A 27,070-nucleotide genomic window follows, 5' to 3' on the forward strand; every position below is an offset into this window, starting at 1 on the left:
AATGAGGAGGGACTGTGACTATCACCGCCCCAGTATGCAAATGAGGGGGTGCCGGCATGCAAATGAGGAGAGCGAACACAATAGATTGAGCGATATGTAAATGAGGGGGCGGTGTCATGCAAATTAGGAGACCTGTGACCACCCCGGGAGCCTACAGGTAAATGAGGGGGCGGTGCCATGCAAATGGCCGCCGTCAGTGACAAGATGGCGGCGGTGGCGGCGCGGCGGGCGCAGCTGGTGCTGGGGCACCTCTCGGGGGCCGCCCCGGGCCCCGCGGCCGCCCCGAGGGCTGTGCCCTGTGCCGGGGGCCCCCCGCGGGCCGCCAGCCCCGACGACGTGGTGGTGGTGCACGGCCGCAGGACCGCCATCGGCCGCGCCAAGCGCGGCGGCTTCAAGGTACGGATGGGAGGGTCCTGCCCGCCTGCCCCTCACAGGTGCTGGGATCCCCTTCCTCGCATACCTGGGCGCTGGACAACCAGCTGCCGCCCAGGAGCTGCTCTACTCTGAAAAAGTGTAAAAAAAGAACGTTTTGCGATGGTTTTAATGCTCGGGGTGGGTGGTCCAGGTGTGGCAGGGCCGGTGGCGTCCCCCAGAAGAGCGGGGCAGTGTCCCGTGGACCAGCCCCAGTCTCCGCTGTCACCCGCCCTGGCACGCGGAGCATCCCCTTGGAAAAGCAGCGTGTCCTTCACCTCCTCGGACCTGCCACCCTTCTGGAACCCGCGGCCACAGAGCCCTCAGCGAGAACGTGGTGCCAGGATGGGCCCGAAGGATGCCCGTTCTTTGTCATCCTTCAAAACGGGTCCCGTCATGCTGGCGGTGCTTCCCACCAGCTGAGGGGCCACAAAATAAATTCTTTCACAAAATTAGTCAAGGGGCTCAGTTTGCTGAATCTTGTCACATAACTCACTGTAGTTGTTTGATTTTGAAGGCCCAATACAGTGTGTTCCTATAAAAACGGAGGTCAGGTGAGAAAGCAGTGTGTGTATTCAATTGCTTGAAAGACACTTGGGGTGAAGACAGAGTAACTCTGTTGCAGCAGGAAAACAACAACCAGTGTAAGCTGAGAAGAAGAGTAAAGCTGCCTTAGCGCTCTGGAGTGCTCTGGGGGTGAACTGGTGGCAGGGCTGTGACTGGTGTTTGCTGGTGGCACTGATCCCCTGTGCTCTCAGGACACAACACCCGATGAGCTGCTGGCTGCCGTGATGACAGCTGTCCTCCAGGATGTCAACCTCCGTCCTGAGGCCCTGGGAGACATCTGTGTGGGTGAGTGAGAACCTCCTGGTCCGGGTGGCTCTCTGGGACACGCTGCTCCTGGTGTCCTGTGGGATATTCATGGGCTTGAGAGGGGTTAGTGTGCAGCGTTGGGTTTAGGAAGGCAGTGTTCCCATTTCACGCCTGTCCTGTCCGTGGTAGGGGGATCTGGGTGCTGGGTGGTGCTGAGCTGGGGTGATGGGAACATCCCTTTGATGCCTGCAAGGGGAATGTAACCCGTTGACTGGAATTGTATCTTTGCACTCAGGGAACGTGCTGCAGCCTGGAGCTGGCGCCTTGATTGCAAGAGTTGCACAGTTTCTGAGGTAAACTCCCAACCAGGCTGAGGTTCTCCCTCTGCTCCCTGGGCCTTGGCTGCGGAGCAGGGATTAGAGGTTGTGGTGGGGCTCATGCACTCCCGGGAATTACACCAGTCCACCTTTTGCCTAGAAACTAGACTTTGGTCGAGTGTTTGGAGAACACTTATGGCAAAGGGACGGGAAGGCAGAGGTGAGGCTGTTTAATCTGTGCTGCCTCTGAATGGGAGATCTTGTTTTGTGGGCTCCCAGCTGCACGTGGTGCTTCTCCAGACTGGGAGGTTGTGCTTCTCTCTGCTGTGCCTGGTCCCAATGCCATGGAATGGGCTCAGATCTTTCTGTCATTGTCCAGTGTTGGTGGTCAATGGCTAATACTGAGCTGGATCCCAGATTCCAAATATTTCAGCCACTGTCTGTTGCTGTTTTTTGCTTCTGTCAGTCAGTGCATTACTGCCACTTTGGACAGGTGCTGGCACAGCCCACCAATAATTTGGAATATTGCAAAACTTTTCAGGGTTTCTGGCCCAGATCAGAGCTTGGGATCTAGGCCCAGGAGAGAGTCCTGCTTAGAGAGGACCTTCTGAAGACAGACTCATGGGGAAACAGCACTCAGAGCCACTTGCAAATCAAGTGTGGAAGTTATCTTTGAACTTTGCTTTCCCTTGGTGCAGGACCAAATAGGTCAACAAATGTATAAAGGGGTCGGTTTGGAAACTTGAGGGTTGAAGTTTAATCAGGTGGTTTAATGCTCCCTTTAGAGCTTTGGTGGTTTGTTGGTGGTTTTCATCACTGAGTCTTTGCCAATGCTGTCTTGTTTTCCAGTGGTATTCCCGAGACAGTTCCGTGCTCTAGTGTGAACCGGCAGTGCTCCTCAGGTCTACAGGCCATTATCAATATAGCTGGTAGGTGTTGTGGGCACTGGGATCAGAGTCCATGCCTGCCCCACCCCAAGTGCTCATTCCTCCTGTCCTCCAGCCTCTCTGAGCAGTGAGAACAGTGACAATGTCTCGCGCAGCTGGGAATTTTCAGTGTGGTGTTAGTTGAATACTTTTATAACCTTGAGTGGCCAAGTTTATCCCTAGAGAAATAACTTGTTTTTCTGGGGATAAGTTCTACCATCACCTCCAGATCAGGCAGCTTCCAGAAGGGTCCCTCCAGTCCTCTCTGGCCCTATGTCAGATCATGGTCAGTCCTCAGCCCCATCAGCTCCTTGGCCTGGCTCTTGCTCTGGCAGGCAGGAGGATGAGGGAATGCCCATTTGGCTGTGCCAGATGCCTCAGGGGTTTGGAAACCAGAGCTGGGATGGAAATGCTTTTGCTCCTGATGACAGTAAGAATGTTTGTGCACTGCTGTTACAGGTGGCATCCGAAATGGATCGTATGACGTTGGCTTGGCCTGTGGGTAAGGAAGTCTTTTCATGGTACTTGCTTAGGCTTCCTGAAGATAACACTCTGTCCCTCTGCAGTAGCCTGCCCAAAATTAGCTTTTTAACTAATCTCCAACTAACTGTCATCTTGGAAGACCAGCAGCTGTCTTGGAAAAGAAATTAATGTCCTATCCGTGCTAATAAGTGCTCTGCAGATTTACAGGAGCTGTTCTGTGGTGGATGAAAAGGCTGTTCTCTGCTTCAGTCCTAAAATCATAAGAAGTGTTTATTTTTTAGAGGATTATGTAAATGTTAGGTTGGTTTTGGAGAAATACTAGTGACCACATACACATTCACTTTAGAAGAACAAGTGAAAAAGTGTTCAGTAATCCTGAGGTTAAAATACTGGGTTTCTCTTTTTCTTTACCTTGGTGATGATTGTAAGTCTTTTTTGAATTATTACTGCACACAGTTATCCATCAGTCCTTAGGAAAAGGTTTATATTTACAACTTCTCAGCACCTGCACATACACACTGAGCAAGATCAGAGGTTGAGAACACTCTTCCCTTCTTAGGCTGCTGCAAAACAAAGAGCTCAGCAGGACACGTGTGCTCCTCTGCTGTGGGCAGAGTACCCGGTGCTCATGGGCAGTGCCTGAACACATGATGCTTTTCGAAGCTTCACTTTGAAACAATTGTTTCAAGAAATTGCAGCTGAAGTCAAGTAATTCAGTGTCCTTAGAGCTGATTTAAATTGCTCATAGCACTTACTGTAAGCTGCTTGGGGGGAAGATCTTATTTTCTGCTTGTTTTTCATTTTCCAGGAAGAGTGTATGTGTTATTTATTCTTGATGAGTGTATTTGTGTGTTGCAGAGTATAATTCAAACCCTTTTCCCATCGTAGGCTTCATAATCTGGACTGACTTTGCAAAAGCTCACCAGTCTTAAGTGATGGCAGTGTATTTCTGCAGCAAATTTGAGTACTTCAGTGTGTTAATTTATTTGTAGGTCAAAGATTGCAGCTTCTGGGATCCGTGTCTTAAATTCTTCGTATTGCAAAATATAAATGACGCAACTCACTGAAAGCTCTTTGTCATGGTTTGCTTAATACTTCTCTTATTCTACTGCCAACCTGTTCTTAAGCTCTTAAGTGGCATGTTTATGGCTGTTGACAATCTCACTGGAAAATCCAGCCCTTGAACCTTGGGTTTCTCATTATGTTTGAGGATAAAAGTGCCAGAATCATTAGCAATTCCTTCCTAGCTGTGGAAACACGAGAAATTAACTGCTGACATTGGTATCCTGTTCTAGTGAAACAAGGACCAATTGAACCTTGCAATCTGTTTTCATTTCATGATAATTCATATATTGATGATTAAAGAGCTTCTGCCTCAGCCAGTTCTTAATTAGCAGTCTGTGTTTCTGTGGGATAATAGGAAAGCCTGTTGTCAGGATACTGAGTTTTGATCAGTCTTAATGAAGCAATTCAAATTTTTCCTGTGTTTAGTGTGGAAACAATGTCCCTCAGAAGTGCAAATAATCCTGGTGATATCAGTTCCAGCATGATGGACAACAGCAAAGCTCGAGACTGCCTTATTCCTATGGGGTAAGTGTTTCCCTTTCCCACAGTTTAAGGGTTTCCTAGATGCTCTGTCTCCTCAGTGGCTGTAGTTTCAAATCCATCTGAATTCAGTGAGCTTGGAGCTGTGTGTATCAGCATCCTCCTTGGCAGTGATGGAAGATTAATGATGTGAAATGGGGGAAGAAGGGCTGAGAGAATTGGGATTGTTCAACCTGGGGAAGAGAAGGCCTCAGGGTGACCTAATTGTGGCCTTCCAGTGCTCCTGAAGGGAGCATCCAAGGAAGATGGAGAGGGACTGTTTACAGGAGAATAGAGTGATAGGATAAGGGGTAATAGCTTTTACCTGAAAAGAGAGCAAGTTTAGATTACATACTAGGAAAAAAATTTTTATTCTGAGGCACTGGAACAGGTTGCCCAGAGAAGCTGTGGCTGCCCCATCCCTGGAAGTGTTCAAGACCAGGTTGGACGGGGCTCTGAGCAACCTGGTCTCATGGAAGGGGTCCCTGCCCATGGCAGGGGGTTGGAACTAAATGATCTTTAAGGTCCCTTCCAACCCAGGCCATTCTATGAAGATCTGCAACTCTGAGGAAAGATTTCCTTGTCTTAAGCTCAATGGCTTGATGAGCAAGAAGAATGGATTTGAACCTTGTTTTGGTCCTAGATTTGATTCAAGATTTGTTTCTGCCAGCAGCTCTTGGTTGAGAGGGCAGCAGTTGGCTTTGACACTAAAGCCAGTCCTTGTACCTTGTGTCCTTCTCAGTAGAAGCCAACTGCACCTCCATTAGATGTGTCCTTAAATTAACTCTGTGATGTTGTTTTCCCCAGAATAACCTCAGAAAATGTGGCGGAGAAGTTCGGGGTTTCCCGGAAGAAGCAAGATGCCTTTGCCTTGGCTTCCCAGCAGAAGTAAATGCCCTTTTTGTTGGGTTTTTTTTAACCTTTTAGTTAAGGGATAAATACAGCTAGGAAACACACTGCTATTTTCCAAGAGAGGTCAAGTGCAGCCTTCTTGTTGCCTTCCAATCCTTAATAGTGAGTAAGGAAGCTTGAGATGGTCTGACCCAAGATCAGTGTGTGTCCAGGGTTGTGTGTGATGAGGAAAACTGAACCCAGAGCTGTCCTGGGGATGGTGTGACTGACCCTGCACAAGTATTACCAGGCACATGAACCCTGGGCAGTGAGTGCCCCTGTGTTTTTCAGCATTTGCTATAGCTGAGGGGTTGGAACTGGATGCTTTCTAAGGTTCCTTCTGATCCAAACCATTCCATGTTTCTATGATACAACCTCCGTGAGGTTTCTGGAACGAGTCAGTGGTGCAGTATTTTCACTGTGGCTTTGGCTCAGGATCACTGGAACCTGAATGTGGGAGCAGCAGCAAAAGGAACCTTTCCCAAAAGGGAATAGTTGAGCACAGCTGTTTGTAGGGAACTGCTGAGCTTGTGAGAAGAGTGGCTTGTCCTTGCTGCAGGTGTTTGGCTCTGAGTGAGTCCAATCCTACCTCTGATAACCTTCCTCTTGGATTAAATCGCTGCCAAAGTCAACTGACCCTGGGATCCGTGGGGCTGTACTGGCAGAGCAGTGGCAGGTGATGTGGTAAAGCTGCTGCCATCAAAGAGTTAAACTCGCTCCCAGAGCTCTGTTTAAGCATTGCCCCGGTCCAATTATTTATCTAACACAGGAAGCCACTGCACAGGGCAGTTAACCTTTAAATTCTGGCCCTGCTGCTAAGGGAACTTGGCATGCCAGCCTTTCTCACTGACGTGGGACTGATAACCAAAAGGGTCTGTGAATGTGATCCTCGTGCTCACGTGAGGCAGGGGGTGACTTTCTGGCCTTGGTCTCAGGATGTCTGTGGAGTTACTGAACTGTCCTTCAGCACTTTGCTCTAACTCACTTACCTGGGAGCACTGACTACTCTATTAGTAAAAGTGTAAAGTGATGAGGGGGTAAAACAAGCTTTTGGTCTCCAACTTGTATTCCCTTTAAAGGATTTACCTCTGGAAGGTAAATCCTGCAAATCAACTCCACTTTGGAGGCTTTTAAAATACCTTGTTGATAGGAAAGATAAAATCTACGTGGCCTGAGCTAATTCTAGTTTATTTAATTGTATTCTGCCTACTTATATCCATCTGGTCATGGCAGCTGTTCCCTACTGCTGATTCTGATGTCTCAGGGACCAGGTTCTGTCCTCAGTGCACCTTTACTGCTAAAGGTCTTGCCCAGAGAAGCTGTGGATGCCCCATGCCTGGAAGTGTTCAAGGCCAGGGTGGATGGGGCTTGGAGCAACCTGGGATAGTGGAAGGTGTCTCTGCCCATGGGCTGGAATAAGCGATTCCATTCTACAAGGTCACACTGAACTATGCAATGCCACTGCCTTGTTTGGGGTTAAAAGGCTACAGTTAAATGATAGAAAATTAAAGTCTGTGGTCTAAAGCTTAACTTGTCTTTAGTAGGACAAAACCAGGAACAAGTGTAACTTCAGCCATTTCTTAACTTTTCAGAAGTCATTGGCATTATGTGGAGGCTTAGCCCACATGCTCTTGTTTAACCTCTCAAAAGTAAGAATTGATGTTTTAACATCAGGATTCATTTCTTTTCATACACTTGTGATGTGACTGTACCTCTGGACAAGTACAGCTTCATGTTGGGAGCTGGTGGTGGTCAGTCAGTCACAGAGGTGTTGATGGGAACAGAACAAGGATCTTGCTCAGAAATGTGTGATCCTGTGACCCAGGTCTAGGGACAGTGCCCATAATGTTGATGTATAGGTGAAGAGTTTGTCTTCCCATGAATGGAAAGAAGAATTTGCCTGTTGTTTTAACCACCACTCAGCAAGGATGTACCCAGTCTCACCTTAGTTCACTCTGTCTAACTGTTTTCCTTCATTTCAGTTCTCCTGCAGTTCTCCTCCAAAATATTTTAACATTTCACACTCTTCTTTACCAGAGCAGCAAAAGCTCAGCAGATGGGACTGTTTAAAACTGAGATTGTTCCAGTGAAGACCACTGTTACAGATAATCAGGGCAACCAAAAAACAATCACAGTGAACCAAGATGAAGGGATTAGGCCCTCCACGACCCTGGAAGGCTTGGCCAAGCTGAGACCTGCCTTCAAAGAGGACGGAAGCACTACAGCAGGTCAGCTCAGCTGTTAAATCTGTGGTGTTTCTGTGGTTTACCTGCCTTGTTCTAGAACATGCTTAGGCAAAAAAGGTGTTAACAGGTCTTTTCCAACAGGTAATGCCAGCCAGGTCAGCGATGGAGCAGCTGCTGTTCTCCTGGCAAAACGCTCAAAGGCAGCTCAGCTGGGCCTCCCAGTCCTGGGGGTGCTCCGGTCCTTTGCTGTGGTGGGGGTCCCACCTGATGTGATGGGCATTGGGCCAGCTTATGCCATCCCTGTTGCTGTGGAAAAGGCAGGTAAGAACCCCCTGTCATTCACACAGTGTTTGGCAAAAGGGAAATCAGACTCCCTGGGCGGAGATTTAAGATTACATTATTCAAACATGAGCAGCTGTTGGCCACAGGAGCAGTGAAATTAAATTCCACACCTTAAAAGAAGTCCTGCCTCTGACTGTTGCAACACTGTTCAGTTTCCACAACAGTTAACACTAAATCACTCGCCATGTGTTCACTTCTTAACATGACCAGCATTGGGGGGTGTGGGGTTTGTGTTTGTTTTTTGAGGGTTTGTTACTTTATGGCTTTGGCATCATTCCAGTGGTCCTTAGGAAACTCATTAGGTTAATCAGCTTCTATAGCTGATGATTATTGTTGTGCCTGCCTGCCTTGGCTATGGTCACATGCCCACCTGTAGCTTTGTCTTTCACTTTCAAAACACCCTTCAACCCTTAATCCCCCTGCAGAGAAATCACACTTAATCTAAGGAAACTTGGCAGACTCGTTGGCACAATGCTATGAACTGTGATGTTTTGCAGTCTTTAGACACAAACACATGTACAAGTGTAGATACCCCACGTGGAGCCAAGGTCCTTCTTTTGTCATTAGTGGATAAGAACTGGAATTCATGAACAGGTGCTGTGAGTGAATTATTCTCTTTGATATGAGGCAAAACCATCTCTTTTTAACTCCTTACTTTTCTGGCCCATAGGTCTGACTCTGAATGACATTGATATATATGAAATTAATGAAGCCTTTGCAAGCCAGGTGAGTGATCATCCTGTTTGAGTTGCTGCATTGCTTGGCAACTGAGTGTATTTTCAGGTTAAGATTTGAACTTGTTCCATGTATTACATCTTTAGCTGAATGTTATTAACATGTGCAAACTATTTTACTTTTCCTTCAGATAAAAATAAGCTTAAGCAGCTTAATATTAGGAAAAAAAATCCACCGAATAAGAATGGGATCTTTGCTATTGCACCCTTGCAAAATCTGTTTCACCAGGGCTGTAATTTGTTGTCAGGGTGGTGTTTGGAGGCAGGAAACTTCACTACTGTGTCTATCAGGAACAGTGTGGCAGCAGGACCAGGGAAGTGATTCTTCCCCTGTACTCAGTGCTGGTGAGGCCACACCTCGAGTGCTGTGTCCAGTTCTGGCCCCCTCAGTTCAGGAAGGACATTGAGGGGCTGGAGCAGGTCCAGAGAAGAGCAACGAGGCTGGGGAAGGGACTGGAGCACAAGTGCTGTGAGGAGAGACTGAGGGAGCTGGGGGGGCTCAGCCTGGAGAAGAGGAGGCTCAGGGGAGACCTTCTCACACTGCAACTCCCTGATAGGAGGGGGGAGCCAGGTGGGGGTCGGTCTCTTCTCCCAGGAACCAGCAGTAGGACAAGAGGACACAATCATAAACTCTGCCAGGGGAGGTTTAGGTTGGATATTAGGAAGAAATTTTTTACAGAGAGAGTGCTCAGACATTGTAATGGGCTGCCCAGGAGGGTGGATTCACCGTCCCTGGAGGTTTTTAAGATGAGACTGGATGTGGCATCAGTGCCATGGTCTGGTAACCATGGCAGTGTTGGATCAAGGGTTGGACTTGATGATCTCAGAGGTCTTTTCCAACCCATCTGATTCTGTGATTCTCTACAAATCTGTGACATGTCTGTCAGCATGTGCATGGGCTCAGTATGAGATGAAGTGGATAGCTGTAGCTCACTTCTCTTGTAACCAGTTCCACTCCTTTCCCCTGGGAAAGGTGGTCTAGCTGGAGTCAGGCCTCCAAGTTGGAGGAGAAGAGCATCAGCATGAAACCATTCCCTGTGTCTTTCCAGGCTGTGTACTGTGTTGAAAAGCTGGGCATTCCCATGGAGAAGGTGAACCCCCTGGGAGGAGCAATAGCACTGGGGCACCCCCTGGGCTGTACTGGTGCTCGCCAGGTCGTCACTTTGCTCCACGAGCTGAAGCGCAGAGGGAAGAGGTGAGTGCTGAGGATCAGTGCTGGCCTGAACACCTACGTGTGTGTAACTAACACAGGCTCAGGAGTCACCACAGTTTTGGGGTCACCTTTCTCCATCCCTTAGATGGCTTGGAATATGAATTCCCCGTGTTTCTCTTGTTGGCAAAGGAGAGCAGTGGGCAGCTCATATTTATTGTATTTTTTATTTGTATTTTTCTCCCAGATGATGTAAACCTGAACTGTCTTTTTCCTAATTCCATCTGTTGTTTCAGAGCCTATGGAGTTGTGTCCATGTGCATTGGAACTGGCATGGGTGCTGCAGCCGTGTTCGAGTACCCGGGGAAGTAACTCCAGTACTGACAGAACAACACAACAGCTCATTCTCTGCCTTCCCTAGTGATAGCAAATGATTTGCACTGTGAAATCAAGTGAGATTCTTTACTAGATCTACAAATTCTAGGCAGAAATGTTGAAGTAGAATTAATGGAACAGCTCTGCTAAGGAGGTGGGGAAATGCAAAAATAGCCCGTGGCTTCCAGACATGAGAAATTAGCTCAGTTTAAGTTCAACTACAGGCCCTGGTCTGCTGATTATGAATTAATATTTTTAAATTAATTGATCTCTTTATTCTGTGAATATTATCAAAGAGAAGTAGTTCACAGGACAGTATTTTTGTATGGCAAATTGTCTAAAAGGGTCACTCAAAATGAAAACATCAGTGCACATGAAAAGGCTTTTCCAGGTGTGGGTTTTTTTTTTTTTCTTTTAAGATTTAACCATTTTTCAAGAAGTTTAAAACAGCTTGTTTTGAAGCAAAGACTTCAGATTTCCTTTACAACTGTGTCTGTCATATCCAAGTCATAAGTTGTGTGTGTCTGACATTGTCCCAACCCTGGAGGATGTGCTGTAGCTTGCTGCTGTTGGAGTTGCTCTGAAGCCTCCAGTGGGGGAAAGTGAAAGGACTGGAATGTAATCTCCAAGGAAGTGCCTGAATAGAAAGGTTCTGTTGGATTGCTAGAAGCCAGGAATTTGGAAGTGGCCATTCCATCTTTTACAACACGTCTAATTATCTGTTTGTGTGACTCTATGGATAAGCTTGTGCTTAATCTTATTTACTTAAGTAACATAAAGCAAATTTCAGCATTACACTTACTGAAAGCACTACATGAACATCAGTGACAGCTCAGTCCTTCAGCACTAACACAAATGTGTGTTAGATCTTGTGTCTTCTATCATCCCTTATCTGTTCTCTCTGATCTGAACAGGAAGATCACTGAAGCTCAGAGGTAATGGCTTGAAAAAGAAATGTACTCATTGACTTTGATGTGTTAGAAATGTTTAAGTTTGTAACAAACAGAAGTTCTTTGTCCTGACTCTTGTTTTTGCACTTAATAATACAGTTGGGTTCTTGCAATACATTTGTTTCCTTTTTATGATGGTTGTTAGTTGAAGGTCACGATGAGTTAGAGCTGTTTGATATCTCACATTCCCATGCTGTAGCCTCTCTCACTCAGCAATCAGGCTGTATTTTAGAGCCAAAAGATGGAATTATTTAGAGGGGTTAAAGAGGCATTAGCATCCTCAAGAGTCTTTTCACACTGAGGTTCCTGTGTATAACCTGAGTTGCTCTGTATGAGCTGTCATGCATTTTCTGTTCTTCTCCTGTGTGGATCCCAGCCCCTTCCCACACACACTGCCTTTAACAAAAACCTTTTATGTGAGGAGAGTGGAAAACTTTTAACAGGCTCAGAAGTGGGAATTTCAGTGACCTTTAGCTAAAATAATACTAAAAACATTTAAAAAGAAGTGAGTAAATGGGAACCATGTGGGGAGAAAGAATAAAGAGGAATAAGGGTTCCTCCCTCTGTTGCTGTAGGGGATGTTCTCAAGACCCAAGCATGATGAAACAGGCAGGTTGGTAATTTTCCAAGGAGTCCAGGGAAAGCTGGCTCTTCTCCTTTCATGTAAGGCACCAAAAAAAGAACCTGGGGAATGCTGGCCTATTCACCAATTCTTGCTTTTATTATGTGTCAATGTCCTTTTTAATGTCAAACAAATAAACGAGGCAAAGCAAAAGCTACTTTAAGGTAGGAACAGTCTTTAGCTGTAATTTGAGGTGTGCTGAGCCATGCAAAGGGCTTTGACTGGACTTACACAGCTGCTTTGCAACTTAAAACCTTGTTCTGTGCCTAATGCTAAGCTTATCACAGCAATAAAAGCAACAGCACAGGATGAATTTATGACTGGTTAAGGTACCATGAGAATTTTATTCTTTCTAACTTAAATTTTCATTCTGCTAAAATTCCAATCCCTATTAAAGGAACAAAGGTAGATGAAAATACAGGCTCAGCTGCATTCAGCCTGTTACCTTGACATTTGTTCCACACTGTCTTGTTTAAATTAAAGGTCGTCATCATTCCCCTTGTGCATTCCTCGTCCTCTGATGTGCAGCTTGCAAGGTTTCTCTCCCAGCACTCCAGCAATGGTCACGAGAGCTCCATAGTCAGTGTTGCTCCTAAAGCACACAGCAAAAAGACAGTTCAGCTACAGCAACGTGCAGTTCTGTGTGGAGGAAAAAGGGGAGAATGGTGTCCTAAGAGTGCTCCAAGTCACAATCACAGGTCCTTAACATTAGTGTCAAGTCCAGGTGACAGTCTTACTTCCCAGGGCCGTGCCCCACAGGAACGTACAGGGTGTTTGAAAAGAATGGTTGAGTCTGTGCCTGAAGTGAAGACATTCGATTATTAACCTCATGTTTGTAAGAAGAGTATCTTCCTACTTGTAAAATTGTATTTAAATAAATGAAACAAAGCTCTGCTGAGAGCAAACACCTGCACTTGCCTTGGTGTGAAAACTCCTCCCTGTGACAGGCAAAGTTTGAAGCAGAAAAGTTTCTGTCACTCCCCTAAGACACGGGGCAATCAGTAGAGTCTAGATTGTAAATGAACATCAAAAAGGTTACAGCAAGTGTAGTTTTGTGCTAAGTCTCACAGCATAATTTGCCAAAGGCTAATGCCACTCAACATTCCTGACACTGTTCCTCCGAAGGACTTCTCTGCGTCCAAGTGACGGTTCTGTAAAGCCCTGAGGCAAACGCCTGTTCTGCCAGACAGCTGTTGTTTCTTCTCATAAAACAATTCCCCTGCAGGAAAACCACTGATTTGGGGAGGTGAATTATTAAAATCACCTCACACCTTGCATATAATTATTTCCTAATGCCATGTTGGTCCTGTGCTCTGCTGTGTTGGGAATTCTTCATCTGGAGCTGCACAGGTGAGGTGGCTGCTACACAGTGACATCTTTGCTTTCTGGTACTTCCAGGCATTTCCAGGCATGCTGATTAGTGTATTTGTCGGACAAAATGAAGTGCTTCAGGCATATTCAGAAGCATTCCAGAAAAATCTAGGCCGTCAGGAGCCTGGGGAGGCCTCTGGTCCACCATGCTGCTCTGAGCAGGGACAGCTTAGAGCAGCTGCTCCAGGCTTCATCCCATTGACAGAGCAGTAGCAATCACTGGATCATGTTCCAGGGAGATGGAAGTTATGACAATAACTCAAGTCACCTACAGTTTGCTTCCTGAAACTTCCCTGTCAGCAGTTTTCAGACCTCATTGAAATCACTGGGATAGACTTATCTTAAACTTCCTGCCACCATGTGATAACTTCCAAGAAGATAATTTGTAATGGAAGCTGAATTTTCTTACAGGAGTTAAAATCTTTCTAATTAGAGCAAAGAAATTAAAGTCTTTGTGTCAGCCAAGATTTATAGAGTGGTTTGGTTTGGGAGGGACCTCAAAGTTCATCTTGGTCCAACCCTGCTGCCGTGGGCAGGGATACCTTCCACTAGACCAGATTGCACCAATCCCCATCCAACCTGGCCTTGAACACTTCCAGAAGTGGGGCATCTACAACTTCTCTGGCAACCTGTGCCAGGGCCTCACCCCCCTCACAGGGAAGAATTTCTTCCTAATACCTAATCTAAATCTGCCCTCTGTCAGTTTGAATCCATTCCCCCTTGTCCCATCACTCCATGTCTTTGTCCAAAGTACCTTTCCAGCTCTCATGTAGCCCCTCCACTCTGAACAACACCAACTTTCTGTCAACAGCAAGGCTTCAGTTCTGTTAACTGTACCTTGCAGTAAAGCTGATCTGCAAGATCTCTCTGGTAGGTGCATCCCCTTCACGTGCCTCCAAAATGCCATTAGTTGGGAAGACTGAAAATACTTCCAGGGTGTTGGGCCTTTCCTGTTCTTCTGCAGTGAAAGGGCCAAATATCAAACAAAGCCATACAAGACCCTTTATGTAAGTATATACAGCATGTAACACTCATAGCAATGCACCTCTTTGCTGGGCAACTAATGAATCACGTCTCACACTGTCAGGGGGTTTCTGTGCATGTGCACAGCCTCTGTTTTCATCCTCTGATCCAGGGCTGTGATCAGTGGCCTCCATGTTAAAATAATAAAGCCTTGATTTTCTTTCCTCTGGAGCCCATCTGTTGTTAACAGCACCAGACACATGCTCAAACTGAGCTCATGAGGAGCTGCTGCTCCTTGTTGCCCCTCAGAATTGATTTATAAATGAGCAGAGCATATCCACGAGTTGTGAGGGCTAAGAGTCAATCTTTTGGTTAAATGAGGAGCAACTGGGGAAATCAGTAGTGACACACTGATGTCAGAAAAGGTAGAGGAAAGACAGGAGAGGAAAAGCCCTCATAAGAAGCAGACCACATATGTTTGCACCCAACATCATCACATATTGCCTCTATACTGAGTGGATGCAGCCTTAATAAAAACACTGAATACGAAACTATATAACAAGGAAATCAATTGCAAAACCAGAATACCCAGCAAGGCAGTCCAGTAGCTTCTACAGCCGCTCCTGTTGTACAAGAAGACATGTTCTGTCTTGGTCTGTGCAACAAAGCAGGTCTGGAAATCAACTGTGTTGCAAGAGAGCTCCAGGACTGGAACACTGAGATAAGCAGTCACTGGGACCAGCTGCAAAACAGAAGGAAGGGAAAGGAGAATAAAATCCACCGCATTTTTGTAGAGCTTTAATAATAACCTGCTCCAGCTGGATCATTCTTAACCCCAAGCACTGAATCAAGAGTCATTGTTCTATGTTCTTTCAAAATGGTTAATTCCTATCCTGCAGCCTTGAGTGAATTAACTTGTTGCTTGTGTTACTGTTTCGGGACAGGTTTTCAAACCAGACACTGTGGTCTTAATGAAGTAACATGGAGTGAACATTCTCATTTGTTTTTAGGATTTTCTGTGGAGCTGCAGACATTACAGCATCTCGCTGTCCCTCAGGACTGTATGTGGCCCGCTGTGAGTCACTCAGTTTGTGCAGATTGCTCAAGATTATTATTCAATTGACTGTATCTTAGATATGGTGCTTGTTTTTGCACAGGTCAGTCCTCAGAAATCCCTGGTATGAAAAGAAAATAGAAGCGCCTGCAGTGTCCTGGGCCTGCTGAAGGCTTGCTGGGGGTTACAGATGATCAGTCTTTAAGCGCATGTGGGCTGTAACCACACTGCGGGGGTTTGATGGACTCAGGAGCCTTTCCAGAAGCTCTTGGGTGCTGCAGGAAGCAGTGCCTGGTGACTCAGGCACTGGCTTGTTCCCTGGGACAGCCCTGACCCTGTCTCAGAGTCACACTGTGACTGGGTGTGTGGCCCTTTGATTGAGCCGTGTCATCCAGGCCGTCACCCTGTGCAGGGGACTGGGGTACCAGCACCAGGGTGGGACCACAAACTCTCTGTCCACCTGAGAGTCACAGCAACCCCATGGCCATTCACTTTACACCATTTACTCCAGAGGTGCCTGTAGTTTAAAGCTGAATAAATCCCAATCCAAGTCAGAGATGCTGCTGGAACAGCCCTTTCCCAGGGCCAGGTTCTGATCTCACCTGGGCAGTGTGGTTACTGTGCTCAATGACCAGATTTTGATTAAACTTCAGCTTTCTCTCTCCATTCTCCAGCTGGAGCACTTCGGATCCAGGAAGCAGCTGGGTATCTGGCAAGTGTTGATACCTAAGTAACTCCAGAGTTATGTGGAATGACACTTTCACCTATGGTAAGAGAAATCCAGATGATCACCACATAAGACACTGTGTGCAGGAAATCCAAAGTAAACATTACACAAAGGCCCAGGCACACATTTTCCCACTGGAACCCAAAGGTGTCATGCCAGCAGCCAAATTCCCACTGGAACAAAGCATTATAATTAGAAAAAAACCACAGCTATTTCCTATGAATCCAGTACACGGAGACAGAGTGTAAAGGTGAACAGCTGATCTCTGAACCACAGGGGAGAAACAGTCTCTAGGAAGCTAAAGGTTCTGAACTCCCGAGGTTACAAATACCATATTCCCAAAGCTGTCTTAGACATATAAGTTCTCTTTCTTCCCACACACGGAGAACTGAGATGTGTGTCAGAATGAAAACAGCAATATGAGAGGCACACTTCAAAAATGCAACCATTACTCATTCTTTGCACCTTACCTAACTCTCTACTCCAGGACTTTGTTTCCTTTAAGGTAATTTCTACACCCAAAACTAATCAAATTTTCCTCTCCTTACACTGCCTGCATCTAATTTAAGGAAATGAGGGAGTTTGGAAATCTTTTAATATGTCCAGCATATATATGGCTATTGATTTAGGTGAGCTCCAAAAACCAAAGGGGTTTCTGCAGGAGTTTGCAACAGGTCAGAGTTTATGGGAAAAGCACATCAGCACCACTTCACAAAAATAATCTTTACTTGCAATACAGCAGGCAAAATGGCAGTAATTAGCATTTGCTAATATTACAACTATTTCCCCTGAAGTTGGGAGATTTCTATGCTGGTTGTGTTTTTCTGTGGTTCATCTGGGCCACACTAACACACCAATTACCAAACTCTATATTCTGGCAGAGGATTATTATTTTTGAGCCTACCAGCATGTTTTGCTGTGGATAAAGTACATGTTGTGGTTGGTGTTCTCCTTCCTCCTTCTTGCTGTGGGATGTTTTGGTGCCCTTTTTGGGATCTGTGCTGGACACGCTGAAGGGCACAGACAGAAGGAGCCTAAAGTACAGAGGAACCTTGGTGCAATTGATGAGTTTCAAACTCTGAGTCATCACTGAATCTGTCAAAACCTGGGGGAGAAATGATTCAGAACTGGTCAGTTTTAACTCCCTGGAGAGGTTTGTGCTGGTCTGGGCACTGAGCACCAGCGGGGATCTGAAGGACTTTACCCCAAAAGCAACCCAGTATTTTTTTACTTGTGTTTTTCAACATTTCTTGAGTGAAAAACCAAAATAAAAATATTGTAATAAAGTCTAAAAGCCTTTGAATGTCAAGGGTCAAAGAAACTGGAGTGACTCATTCTGCTATTGGACCTTCATGTCCTGAAAATCAGAACTTACTCTTCTACTTACAAACTCCTCTATGAAAAAAAAGAGAAAGTTGTATAAAATAGGCATTGTCTGAACTCAGCTTTGCTTATTCCTGGCTAATAAGTTCTGGTAGTACTTTTTTTTCTTCCCTATCTCATTATGTGCAATATAGAAAATGAGGCTGCTGGTGATAAAGATGCATTTTCAAAGCCATGTGCACACAGCTCTGAATTCTCACAGCAGTACAAACCAGCCGAATGCATCAGCGTGGGAAATACTTACTCCTAACAGAGGCTTAGCAGGAAGGAGATCACTTGCCACTGAATAAAACACCATTCCTCTGTCGTGACCCATCTCTACTTTTAACCTGAGGGGAAAGAACCAGAGCTGATCAGAGCCCTGTCTCCAGGCTGACCCATCCCCTGTGGGTACCAGGCATCAGCATGATGGTACTCACAGAGGATGCCTCAGGAAACCTTCCAAGTCCACTCGTAACGTTGGAGCCTCATAGCCCTGTCTGCGACGCACCTTGTTAGGGACCCTCCTTGCAAGCTGGCAACAAAATGAAAACAGAGGTTATGTATAAAATGATAGCACTAAAACTTGAAATGCTACTTTTAGCCCAAGAGGCTGTTTGCCAAGCAGAGTCCTATTTTGGCTTGTTTGTAAGACGTGATGGAACAGCAAGAGCCAAGCAGTAGGTGAACTCAGAAGGGCTGTGGGTAGCACAGATGCAGGGCAGGTTTAGATCAGATGTGAGGATGTTCTTCACTCTGAGGGCAGCGAGGCACAGGCACAGGTTGCCCAGAGAAGCTGTTAATGCCCCATATCCCTGGAAGTGTTCAAGGCCAGGCTGGATGGGGCGTGGACCGATCTGGTCTAATGGAAGGTGTCCCTGCCCACAGCAGGGGGTTTAGAACTAAATGGCCTTTAAGGTCCCTTCCAAACCATTCTAGAATTCTGTGACTCTACATTTCTTCCCTCAGGAATCAGGAATATTAGAGTTGTTTTTATTAAATATTGTATTATTATTCATTCATTTCACCTTATACCTTTGCAACAATTCCTATCAGAGAATTGCTGAGCCATTCATAAAACACTGCTCAAAGCTCACATCAGCCTGTAAGCTGCACTTGCAGTTGTTGAAGAGGAAGTTTCCCAGAGGAGAGATATGCTGTCCAAATTCACACAGGAAGGTGGATGCAGAGCCAGGAACAGGACTCAGCAGTCCTGAGCCTCATTCCCATTGTTAACTATTGTTATCAATAAAACCTGATGTTGTGATAGCATTTCAAATCCTGGGCTTTTGTCTGGGGTCTGCTGTCCCAGACAATACAAGAAGATGGTGACATTCCCACCCCAGAATGCTTCCAAGCTAAAAGACAAATGCAACAGATGAACAACCCTGGCTAAGGAAGGATGTACAGGGTAGCAGGAACAGGACTGTTTATACAGACTGGCCAGGTACACAGCAGCCTGTACATAACTTACAGGAAGGGAAACGATTATTTCCCAGTCACCTTTAGCCTTGCTGTGACAGTCGGTTTACCTTGTCGTCCAGGCTCATGAAGCCCAGCAGCAGCCCCTCACACCGCACCTCAGCCGCGGTCTCTGGGAGGACGAGCGGGGTGAAGGAGATGTGAACGTCGCTGCTGCCACCTCCTGGAACCACCTGCGGCCGGGAAAGAAGCGTTCAGTGCTGGGAACTGCCTGGGATTGCACAAGCACCCTCAGCACTCAGCTGCCAAAACTGAGTTGCACAAGCAGCATGAAATCCCCCGGGCACGGGCTACGCTCAGGCTCAAGCTAAAATGCCAACATGTGACAGCAAAACTGGCAATTATTTCAGCTGCAAATGTCAGTGTAAGCACTCTTTAGCATCAACAGTTTAAGCATAGTCACACACCAACTCTCTAAGTACACAAACATATGTACATAACTGTTTGTTTTTAAAAATACCCAGTTCTGCCCACTTTTACTCCATGGCTACCTCAGGTGAGTCTCTCACAACTTACAATATGAGAAACACTTTTGGTAGAGTTACAAGTGTGAACTAAGAGTATTTTACAGTTCAGTTTAGTCTTGACTATTTTTTAATTTTACAGGACAGCAGGGAATGTAATCAAATGCACTAGCCAGCTGCAGTGGATTTTCTGAGACTTACAGGCTGACTAGATTCTGCTTTCTTTAGATGCATTGCAAGGGTTTTGGTTAAATCCTGATACTGCTGCTGGCTACATCCAGGAGGTGCCTCCACAGGGAGGCACTTGTTTGTCTGACCTGTCTCAGCCTCTATCACCCCAGAGCTGACTGCAGATTCATTTCTCTGAGATGCCATTTCTGTCATTATTTCTTTCATGTAATCTTTAGCTCATTCTAGCTTGTAACTGAAACTCTTTGGCAAAGAAAATTACTGGTATTTAAAATTAAAATTGACACACTGATGTTTGGGCAACCCTGTCACTCACAGTAAGGTCTTTCCAGTGCTGTTTTTGCTCTATGATATTCCTAAGGGATTGTGACACTGTGGCCTGTATTTGCACCAATTATTCCAATTATTTCTGAAGCAATGTGGGTTACAACAGTTTATCCAAAAGAGTTGTCTATGGAGCACCCCTTTCCCAGCAGCCTGATCTCCAGCTCTGCCACATCTCCTTAGCAAGTTTACCCTGGTTAAATACACGTTTCCAAAGCTTCAGGCTGGATGGCTCCCACATTTCACCAAGGCAATCCAAGTGAGAAGACCAACTCTGGAAAGTCCAGTACAACTGAACACTTAACTCCAGTCATCAGTTCACTGCTCCAATGCAGGTAGGACACTTCCTCTTGACTTTGAAAACTGTTCTCATAATCATCTTGAAGACCCCAAAGCCTTCCATCCTCCTGATTTACTGTTCAGTAGAGTCTACCTCAAACCAAACTCAAAGCTACTTCCTCATTCTCTGTCTCCTCAGTTCTGCAGAAAATATGCTAAATCTAAGCACAAAGAAAATGTAAAAGCTTACTATCTGTCCTGGAGTAATGGAGTAGGGGCTGTCTGCAGGAACTCCTTCATGAGGTCGCAGAAGTACAGAGACAATTTTCTCTGTTGCAGGCTCCTGACTGCTGATTTCCTTCTCTTTGCTGTCAGAGCCCAGAGGCTGCAGGGACACATAGGTGGGGAATGGTTAAAACTGTTACACTGCAGTGGAGGAATGTGAGTGATGTGCACAGGGAACTGCTGCACTGGTCAGTGAGTATGGCCAGTTCCAGTTTCTTTGTTTCTGGCACAAAGGCTGGACATGTGTCCTGTACATTAATTTTCTCTTGCACGGAGTAGCTCTCCTGAAAATGCTCTTGGATTCCTCCCAAAAATGTGCATGCTTGGGTCCTGCAGAGGAGCACCCAACCATGACACCTCTGGCCATTATACAAACCAGCACTCCAGGGCAATAATGTTCCCTTAGTGCACAAGAAAGGTCAGAGATGAGTTCAAAACAACTATGCCTTCTGAGCTGAAATGGAGCAAATGTGATTTTAGTATTTTTTCTGTAAAGCTCTCACCAGAGAAATATGTATGTTCTGGGGATACCATTTCCCTGTCACTCCCAGCCCTTCAAGACAGTAAATTGCCATATTATAATAAAACTTCATGTGTAATAGATGTAATCATATTCTAACAGAGTAACAGAATCAATCTAATTTTAGCACTGGGACAAATACCTCCATATCATTAGCTGCAATTTGAAATGTAGAGGTTAGATTCTGCTCCCTGACTACAGCACATGTTGACACCATAAAGCACCCATGAGACAAACAGACCCAAATTAAGGAGTTTTTGTTATGCTAATTCTTTTACGTAATAATGGCATTCGTTTGTCAAGGACAGTATTTTAAAAAGTATCTCTTCAGCTTCTCTAACAATTTTATGGAGAGTTAATTGCTTACAGCTCATTCTGGAAACAGATTTCTGATCTCCACAGCCACCTACCCACACATTGCGTGTTCGACTGCGAGAGGAGCTGACGTTTCTTTTAACAATCCAGCTCTTAGTTACAAGTTATATCTCCTGTTATTGTTTTCAACCCTTCATGCCAAAAAACCCATCATGTATCTCAGCAGCAGTGTAAGAAACAGCCTAACAGCTGACCTCATCCGTGGTTTGGGAAGCTGGACAAATGCTTCCACGGGGAATGGCAGTTTGATCCAACTTTAACACGACCTCTGACTCCGAGGTGCTACCACTTGATGCAGCCTCATTTCCATCCATGTCCTGAGGTGGAAAAGGGTCTTCAAAGAGCATCAACAGGTCCACCAGCTTTTCATCATCTTCCTCTTGGTTGTAAACTTCCAAGTCCAGGCGGATGTCTGAATGGGAAAGGAGAAAGGACAACTACTGCTGGTCAGTGAGAGGACTCACAGCTTTGTTGGTACCAGAGAACCAGAGTATCAAGTAACAAATTTGTGTCTGGCAATTGGATTTGTATTAAAGCATATCAGAAGCTTACCACGTTTCCTGTAAGCTAAAATCATTGAAGCTCTTCCTACAGCTTGGACACTTTCTAGGTCCTAAACTACAGTTGTATTAACATTAAAATAAATTATGGTTATTTTGTTTAAGCAAATGTGTTTGGTGGCATTCAGAAAAAAAAATAAAAATGGTGATTAACTTTGCTCTGAAAAGCTTAGAATTTCACTCAAAGCTAAAAAGACTAAATACAGAAGGGCCAGATGATGCCACTAAGAAGCTGGTAGCACATCTGATTGACCAGGGTTAGTGTTGTGAGAGATTTATAAAAACAGGATGGCAAATCCTGAGTTCCCACCATTTCAGTGAGGGAAAACCCAGCCACCTCAGGATAGCATGTAGTTCCATAATAACAACACACTGAGTCACTCTCTTATACACTATTACTATTTTTACAAAAACATCTTGATTAGGTAACAAGTAGGCCTGTTAATTAACATGTTAATGGGTTCTTCTATATTTATTCTCATAAGCAATGCAATGAAAGTGTCAATGTTTGCTGTACAAAAGTCATTCCTACCGAAGGGAGTGGGGTTGTTGAGCTGGACCCTCCGAAGGACAGGAGACCCTCCTGAGACATGAGTGCCAAACCTGGGGGGGGAACTTTGTTATCAGTACATGCAGAGAACAAAAGTGCCTGAAATCACTAAAGAGTTGTTTAAAAGTGGAAACAAACCTGGCTGCACTGGCAGCCTGTTAAGAGTGGCTCTCAGATAAAGCATGGCCTACACTGTGAAGTACAGTATTGTTTTATTTCACCAGCCTCTTTTCTTTCCTTTTTTTTTTTCTTTTAAGTTGTCTCAGATGTTTCAGGGTAACCATGTGCAGTGCCATGGTCCCCATAAACCAACCCTCACCCCTCACCCAGAAGTGCCATTGCAACTGCAATGACAAGGCTTAAACCTTCCCCTGCCCCTCTTTACCCTTGGGCTGCATTTCTCCTGGTCTAGGTAAAGAGCCAGGGAGAAATGAGCTGCAGATGATGAGAACTGATCACGAGAAATGATGAGAAACGACGAGGTCTCACCTCAACAGAGTCACATGAGGCTGGACTGGGTGAAATTCTACAATTGCAAGCCCAGGATAGTGGTTGCTGGCAAACCTGAGCAGGCTTGTATGCAGAGTATTTTCTAATTATGCTGGCAGAGACAAATGTATTGGTGTTCTAGAAGCAGACACTCTACTCTGACAGTATTTTGCTGACCTTCTCATTATATCACAACAAGATGGAACAGGTGTGTATGTTGGCTGTAGTCCAATGGTATTTAATTCTCTGATTCCTCTGACAGTATTTTGCACTGTACCTGATAATGGGTGACTCTGTTTGTGGTCCTGTCATCTGCAGGAAGATAGGACAGTCTTTCACAGTCATTTGCATAGGAATTAATTTAGGTTGTAAGTCTCCCACCTGTTAAAGAATAATTTTTTGTATTAGAATCAAGATAAAACCTTAGTTCTATGTGTTACAAGATTATGTTTTGAAAACTGATTGGATTTTCAAAAATTTTGGTTAATTTCTTTTGACAGCATCTAATTCATATGCTAACATCAACTCTTCTCAGCAGGAGAATGCAATACCTCATGCATTTATCAGCTTTCCTGCTGCTTTTCCACACAACACAATGTATTGTACTGGTAGAGCAGAGCAGTGCACGGGCCAGCTACCAAACAGATGTTATAAATCAAAACTGCTCCAGTCATCTTAAAGGCACATGAAAACACCCCAAGGGATAAACATGTTACCCCAAAACTAAACTGTAAGAGCAAACAATTGTTCCTTACCCATCACTGCAGGTAGTGGTATAACAATATCGACCCTGAATTTTTACAGAAGTCCTGAAAACCTGGAAAATTCTAACAGAAAGGAATCTGGGAAATATAATTGGTGTAAAATCTGCCATAGCAATATTTCACTTGAAACCAAAACCCCACCTACCTTACAGACAAGATTGTCCTGGTACTCTCCCCACATGTTGTTGTAAGCTGCTATTTCTATGCTGAGCTGCTGGAAGGCTCCCAGAGTTCCCATGGAAGGTTGTATATGGAAAGCTACTCCCTTCCCCTGAGACAGCACTGCTGCTTCAAACTCTGAAGAAGCACAGCAAAGAAGCATTGGATGAATTTTGAGGAAATGGAACAAAGTCAGTGTTTCAAAGAATATACAGGACCATGGTTTTAGCTGGTGTTAATCAGCTTAACCTCACTGGCTTCAAAAAACCCTGGGGTCATTTACACAACTCACATTTATACCACTTTTCCCTTCTGCAGTGGGCCTTATTCTATTTTTTTGAGGGTTTGTTCTTGCCCAGAGTATTTTATAGCAGGACTCCCTTCCAACAACCTGATCCAGGACTCTCTGGGATATGTAAGGCACTAATTGGTTACATGAAAACACACCTTCAATTTGAGAAAAATCGGCTGGGATTTGTGTTGACTGGTTAATGTCCTATCAGCAGCTGCCTGTTTATCTTTCTGTGCTCTTCCACACAAAGAGTGAATTACAAAGAGCAAAGCCTTTCCACATTCTGAGTCACCTAAAGCCTTGCATGGAATCTGTTAGAACAGCATTTTCCTAATCTTAAGCACTAATTCAACAGCTGAAAAGCTCTGTCTGTGTAACAGATACCAAACACTATGGCAAGGTACCAATATGTCCAGTTTTATTTTGGATACAGAAGATGCATCCACACTTCATAGCATTTCACTCCCATTTCCCCCCTCCCTGAGTCTCTTGTGGCTCCAAATATTATCATTTTTCAGTACAACACATCAGAAATGACAGATGGGCTGTGCTGCAGCTTTCCACAGTGGAGAGGGTATGTTAAAGGGTTTGGGGGAGGAAAGCCTGCTGGAGTGGTACTGGAAAACTGTGCAGGAGAGAAACAGCCAAACATTCTGCAGGTCATCCATACCATGTGCTGGGAGTGAACTATCACCAGAATCACCATCTTTGTTTCAGACTGTTGTTTTCAAGAAAAAGAAGATGAATGACAGAGAGAAAGAAAGGGAGGGGGAGAGAGAAAAAGAAGCAGAGAGGGAAGACAGAGATTGACCTAATGGTTATAAAATGTGGGCTTGCAAACTCAAAAATGAACTGAAGAACTAAGTTTGGACTTTAGCAGATACTCCAACAATGGAATGAGGGGCCTGACTGGCACTGTTAGTGCTGAATAGGGTAGTCAGTTGGTTTTTACCTTCTCTCCACAGAAGGAATTAACAGTTATTCTCATACCTGACTGTGCTTTTCTGGCTGCATGTTTTGTGACAGGCCCTCTTCTTTTCACCAGGTAGCTTGAGGAGCTTGAAAAAATAAATCTGCTTTCAGGTTTAATCCAGACCTAAATTAGTATCTGAGTCATTATGCAGAAAAACAAGACTTACAGGTAGGTTCCTTGTTCTGGAGCTGGTAAAGAGGCAGTAAAATACTCAACTTCCAGTGTGAATGGAGCACTGATTCCAGTGGGATTGGTAAGAATCAGCTGACGCTTTACTACATCTCTGAATGCAACTTCAGACCCAAAGTCCAAAAGAAGGTCACATGGGCTTTGTGACATTTGTCTTTCATCACTGCCAGAAAAAATATAACATTGGTATTTAAAGATGGGTCTTATTTTCTTATGCCACAGACAATTTCAGTAGATTTTAAAACGTGCAATATGCTCGATGTGGTTGTGATGCCCTGTGTAAAGGGACCATGCAGCCTATGATTCTTGTCATCAGTATTTTCTGCTTTTCATTTTTTCAGTTCTATCCATATAAGGATTTATTTTGGGTAAAATTTTTATCATATATAGCATGCCAACCTACCAAATTAAAGCCACCTTTACTTACATAAAAAGATACAAAGATGAGCATGTTCCAAAACACAGTAATCACGCTACATGTCAGAAAAATAAAACAAAAATCAGTCAGATATACCTGGCAACTCCACTGTCACAAGGTACTGAGTAGAAGACCTGTAGTCCCTTCACTTCTCCAGAAATGCTCAGAAAAAGGGGTTCAACCATGTCTTTTATGCTACAGGAAAGGGCGAGGTCTTTCAGCTCACCCTGAAAAGCAATGAATCAAGTTTCCTTGTGAATGAAGCAAATATCACAGAGGAAAGGCAGCCTCATTAGGAAATTTATTTTAAAAACATGTATAAACTTCCCTGGATTAAAAGCAGAACAATAGAATTGTGAGAAGTTTTACTTAATTGGTTTTGGTGCATTTTTTGGCCAGCATTGGAGTTCTTAGAAAGCAGTACTGAGGTAAAAAATTATGGTTGTTTCTTGGCTTTGTACCTGCATCAGTCTGCAAGCCTCCATTAGTGACTTTTGACACAATTCCTATACTGCAAGTGTTGAATCATAGAATCATTTTGGTTGGAAAAGACCTCTAAGATCACTGAGTCCAGCCATGAACCCAGCACTGCCAAAGCCACCACTAAACCACATCCCCAAGTGTCACATCTACATATCTTTTAAATACTATCTCTGATAGTACTGAATACCTACTTTTAAGCAAATAGATGAAACTTAGGTCTCCAGTGACTGTAATGGGAACTAAGATACCATACCTATAGGAAGCTTCTTTATGTAGTTGCATTAACTCAGCTGTTTGAATGCCCCTATAAAGTCTGTGGCTGAATTCCTGAAGCCTGTAAGCTCTGCAGTCTACTCCCTATTTTTCAGACTCTAAGTCCCATCAGCCTCTTTTAAGTTTTCAAATATCAAAATGTCACAGGCCCAGTTGCATTCAGAAAACCATACATATAAGCTCTGTATGCCAGCCTGCTCCATTTCATTTGGGATAATGCAAAGCAAGGATCTGTGTGCTCCAGGAAAACAGATAAACACTAAGAGCAATTGAACAGGCACTCAAGAAAGAAAGAAAACAGGAACAGCCAATAAACAAAGAGGCAGTGTAGAAATTACACACCATGTGCACTACTTTAATTCTTGCCTTCAAACCATGGTACCTCTAAAGCAAAGCAATTTCAGAGATACTGTGCAGGAAAAAAGAGCATGTGGTTTTGTACAGAAATTGTTCCCTTCAGCCAGATGGAGGTGAGATGAAAAAGCCAGTGTTGCTGTTTTGATAAAACTGTGCCCCAGTTTTTAACCTTACCACAATGCTGGCTGACAGCTCTATGCAGAATTCTTTTTCCTCATTTGGGCCCAAGGTGCCACTGGCTGGGGAGACAGTGACAGAGCAGGAAACTGCCTGGCTTCCAATGAGCTGCCAAACAGAAAGGACAGACTTTCAGACTAATGCTGATTCTCTCAGATTGTCTCTTCACATCAAGACCAAGTTATTCTCAGGTTTAGGACACTTTCA

General features: G+C 44.7%; 2 protein-coding genes across 6 annotated transcripts in view; one reads left to right on the forward strand and one right to left on the reverse strand.

The window, feature by feature from the left end:
• The first annotated feature begins 202 nt into the window (after positions 1-202).
• Positions 203-12,691, forward strand: ACAA1 (acetyl-CoA acyltransferase 1). The gene is made up of 12 exons (XM_027660566.1): positions 203-396; positions 1,170-1,263; positions 1,520-1,577; positions 2,391-2,470; positions 2,927-2,969; positions 4,442-4,540; positions 5,342-5,422; positions 7,463-7,653; positions 7,753-7,932; positions 8,624-8,679; positions 9,737-9,882; positions 10,134-12,691. The coding sequence occupies exons 1-12, from the start codon at positions 205-207 to the stop codon at positions 10,207-10,209; spliced, it is 1,296 nt and encodes a 431-aa protein (XP_027516367.1). The 5' UTR covers positions 203-204; the 3' UTR covers positions 10,210-12,691.
• Positions 2,984-27,070, reverse strand: part of DLEC1 (DLEC1, cilia and flagella associated protein) — a 43,881-nt gene continuing 19,794 nt past the window's right edge. For 3 of the 5 annotated variants that reach the window (XM_027660562.1, XM_027660561.1, XM_027660556.1), the window contains 17 exons: positions 26,861-26,971; positions 25,670-25,800; positions 25,133-25,318; positions 24,984-25,051; positions 23,688-23,839; positions 23,056-23,159; positions 22,272-22,342; positions 21,374-21,591; positions 20,250-20,384; positions 18,794-18,916; positions 17,702-17,796; positions 17,527-17,611; positions 16,804-17,004; positions 15,775-15,936; positions 14,707-14,860; positions 13,993-14,113; positions 11,861-12,376 (listed from right to left, as the gene is read on the reverse strand). In XM_027660562.1, coding sequence (XP_027516363.1) covers positions 12,262-12,376; positions 13,993-14,113; positions 14,707-14,860; positions 15,775-15,936; positions 16,804-17,004; positions 17,527-17,611; positions 17,702-17,796; positions 18,794-18,916; positions 20,250-20,384; positions 21,374-21,591; positions 22,272-22,342; positions 23,056-23,159; positions 23,688-23,839; positions 24,984-25,051; positions 25,133-25,318; positions 25,670-25,800; positions 26,861-26,971 — 2,232 coding nt within the window. In that variant the 3' untranslated portion in view covers positions 11,861-12,261. Of the gene's footprint in view, positions 3,202-11,270; positions 11,384-11,860; positions 12,377-13,992; positions 14,114-14,706; positions 14,861-15,774; positions 15,937-16,803; positions 17,005-17,526; positions 17,612-17,701; positions 17,797-18,793; positions 18,917-20,249; positions 20,385-21,373; positions 21,592-22,271; positions 22,343-23,055; positions 23,160-23,687; positions 23,840-24,983; positions 25,052-25,132; positions 25,319-25,669; positions 25,801-26,860; positions 26,972-27,070 lie in introns of those variants that run through there. The other 2 variants (XM_027660560.1, XM_027660559.1) reach the window with 2 other exon arrangements.

Source organism: Corapipo altera, unplaced genomic scaffold (genome assembly GCF_003945725.1).
Source record: "Corapipo altera isolate COAL_440 unplaced genomic scaffold, ASM394572v1 126, whole genome shotgun sequence".
NCBI classification, from domain to species: domain Eukaryota; kingdom Metazoa; phylum Chordata; class Aves; order Passeriformes; family Pipridae; genus Corapipo; species Corapipo altera.

Bases quoted from the DNA above. Each gene is read 5' to 3' on its own strand.
- ACAA1 (XM_027660566.1), top strand. From the start codon at position 205: ATGGCGGCGGTGGCGGCGCGGCGGGCGCAGCTGGTGCTGGGGCACCTC. The intron at 1,264-1,519 runs GTGAGTGAGAAC...CTTTGCACTCAG, and splicing joins CCTGGGAGACATCTGTGTGG to GGAACGTGCTGCAGCCTGGA. The intron at 5,423-7,462 runs GTAAATGCCCTT...CTTCTTTACCAG, and splicing joins GCCTTGGCTTCCCAGCAGAA to AGCAGCAAAAGCTCAGCAGA.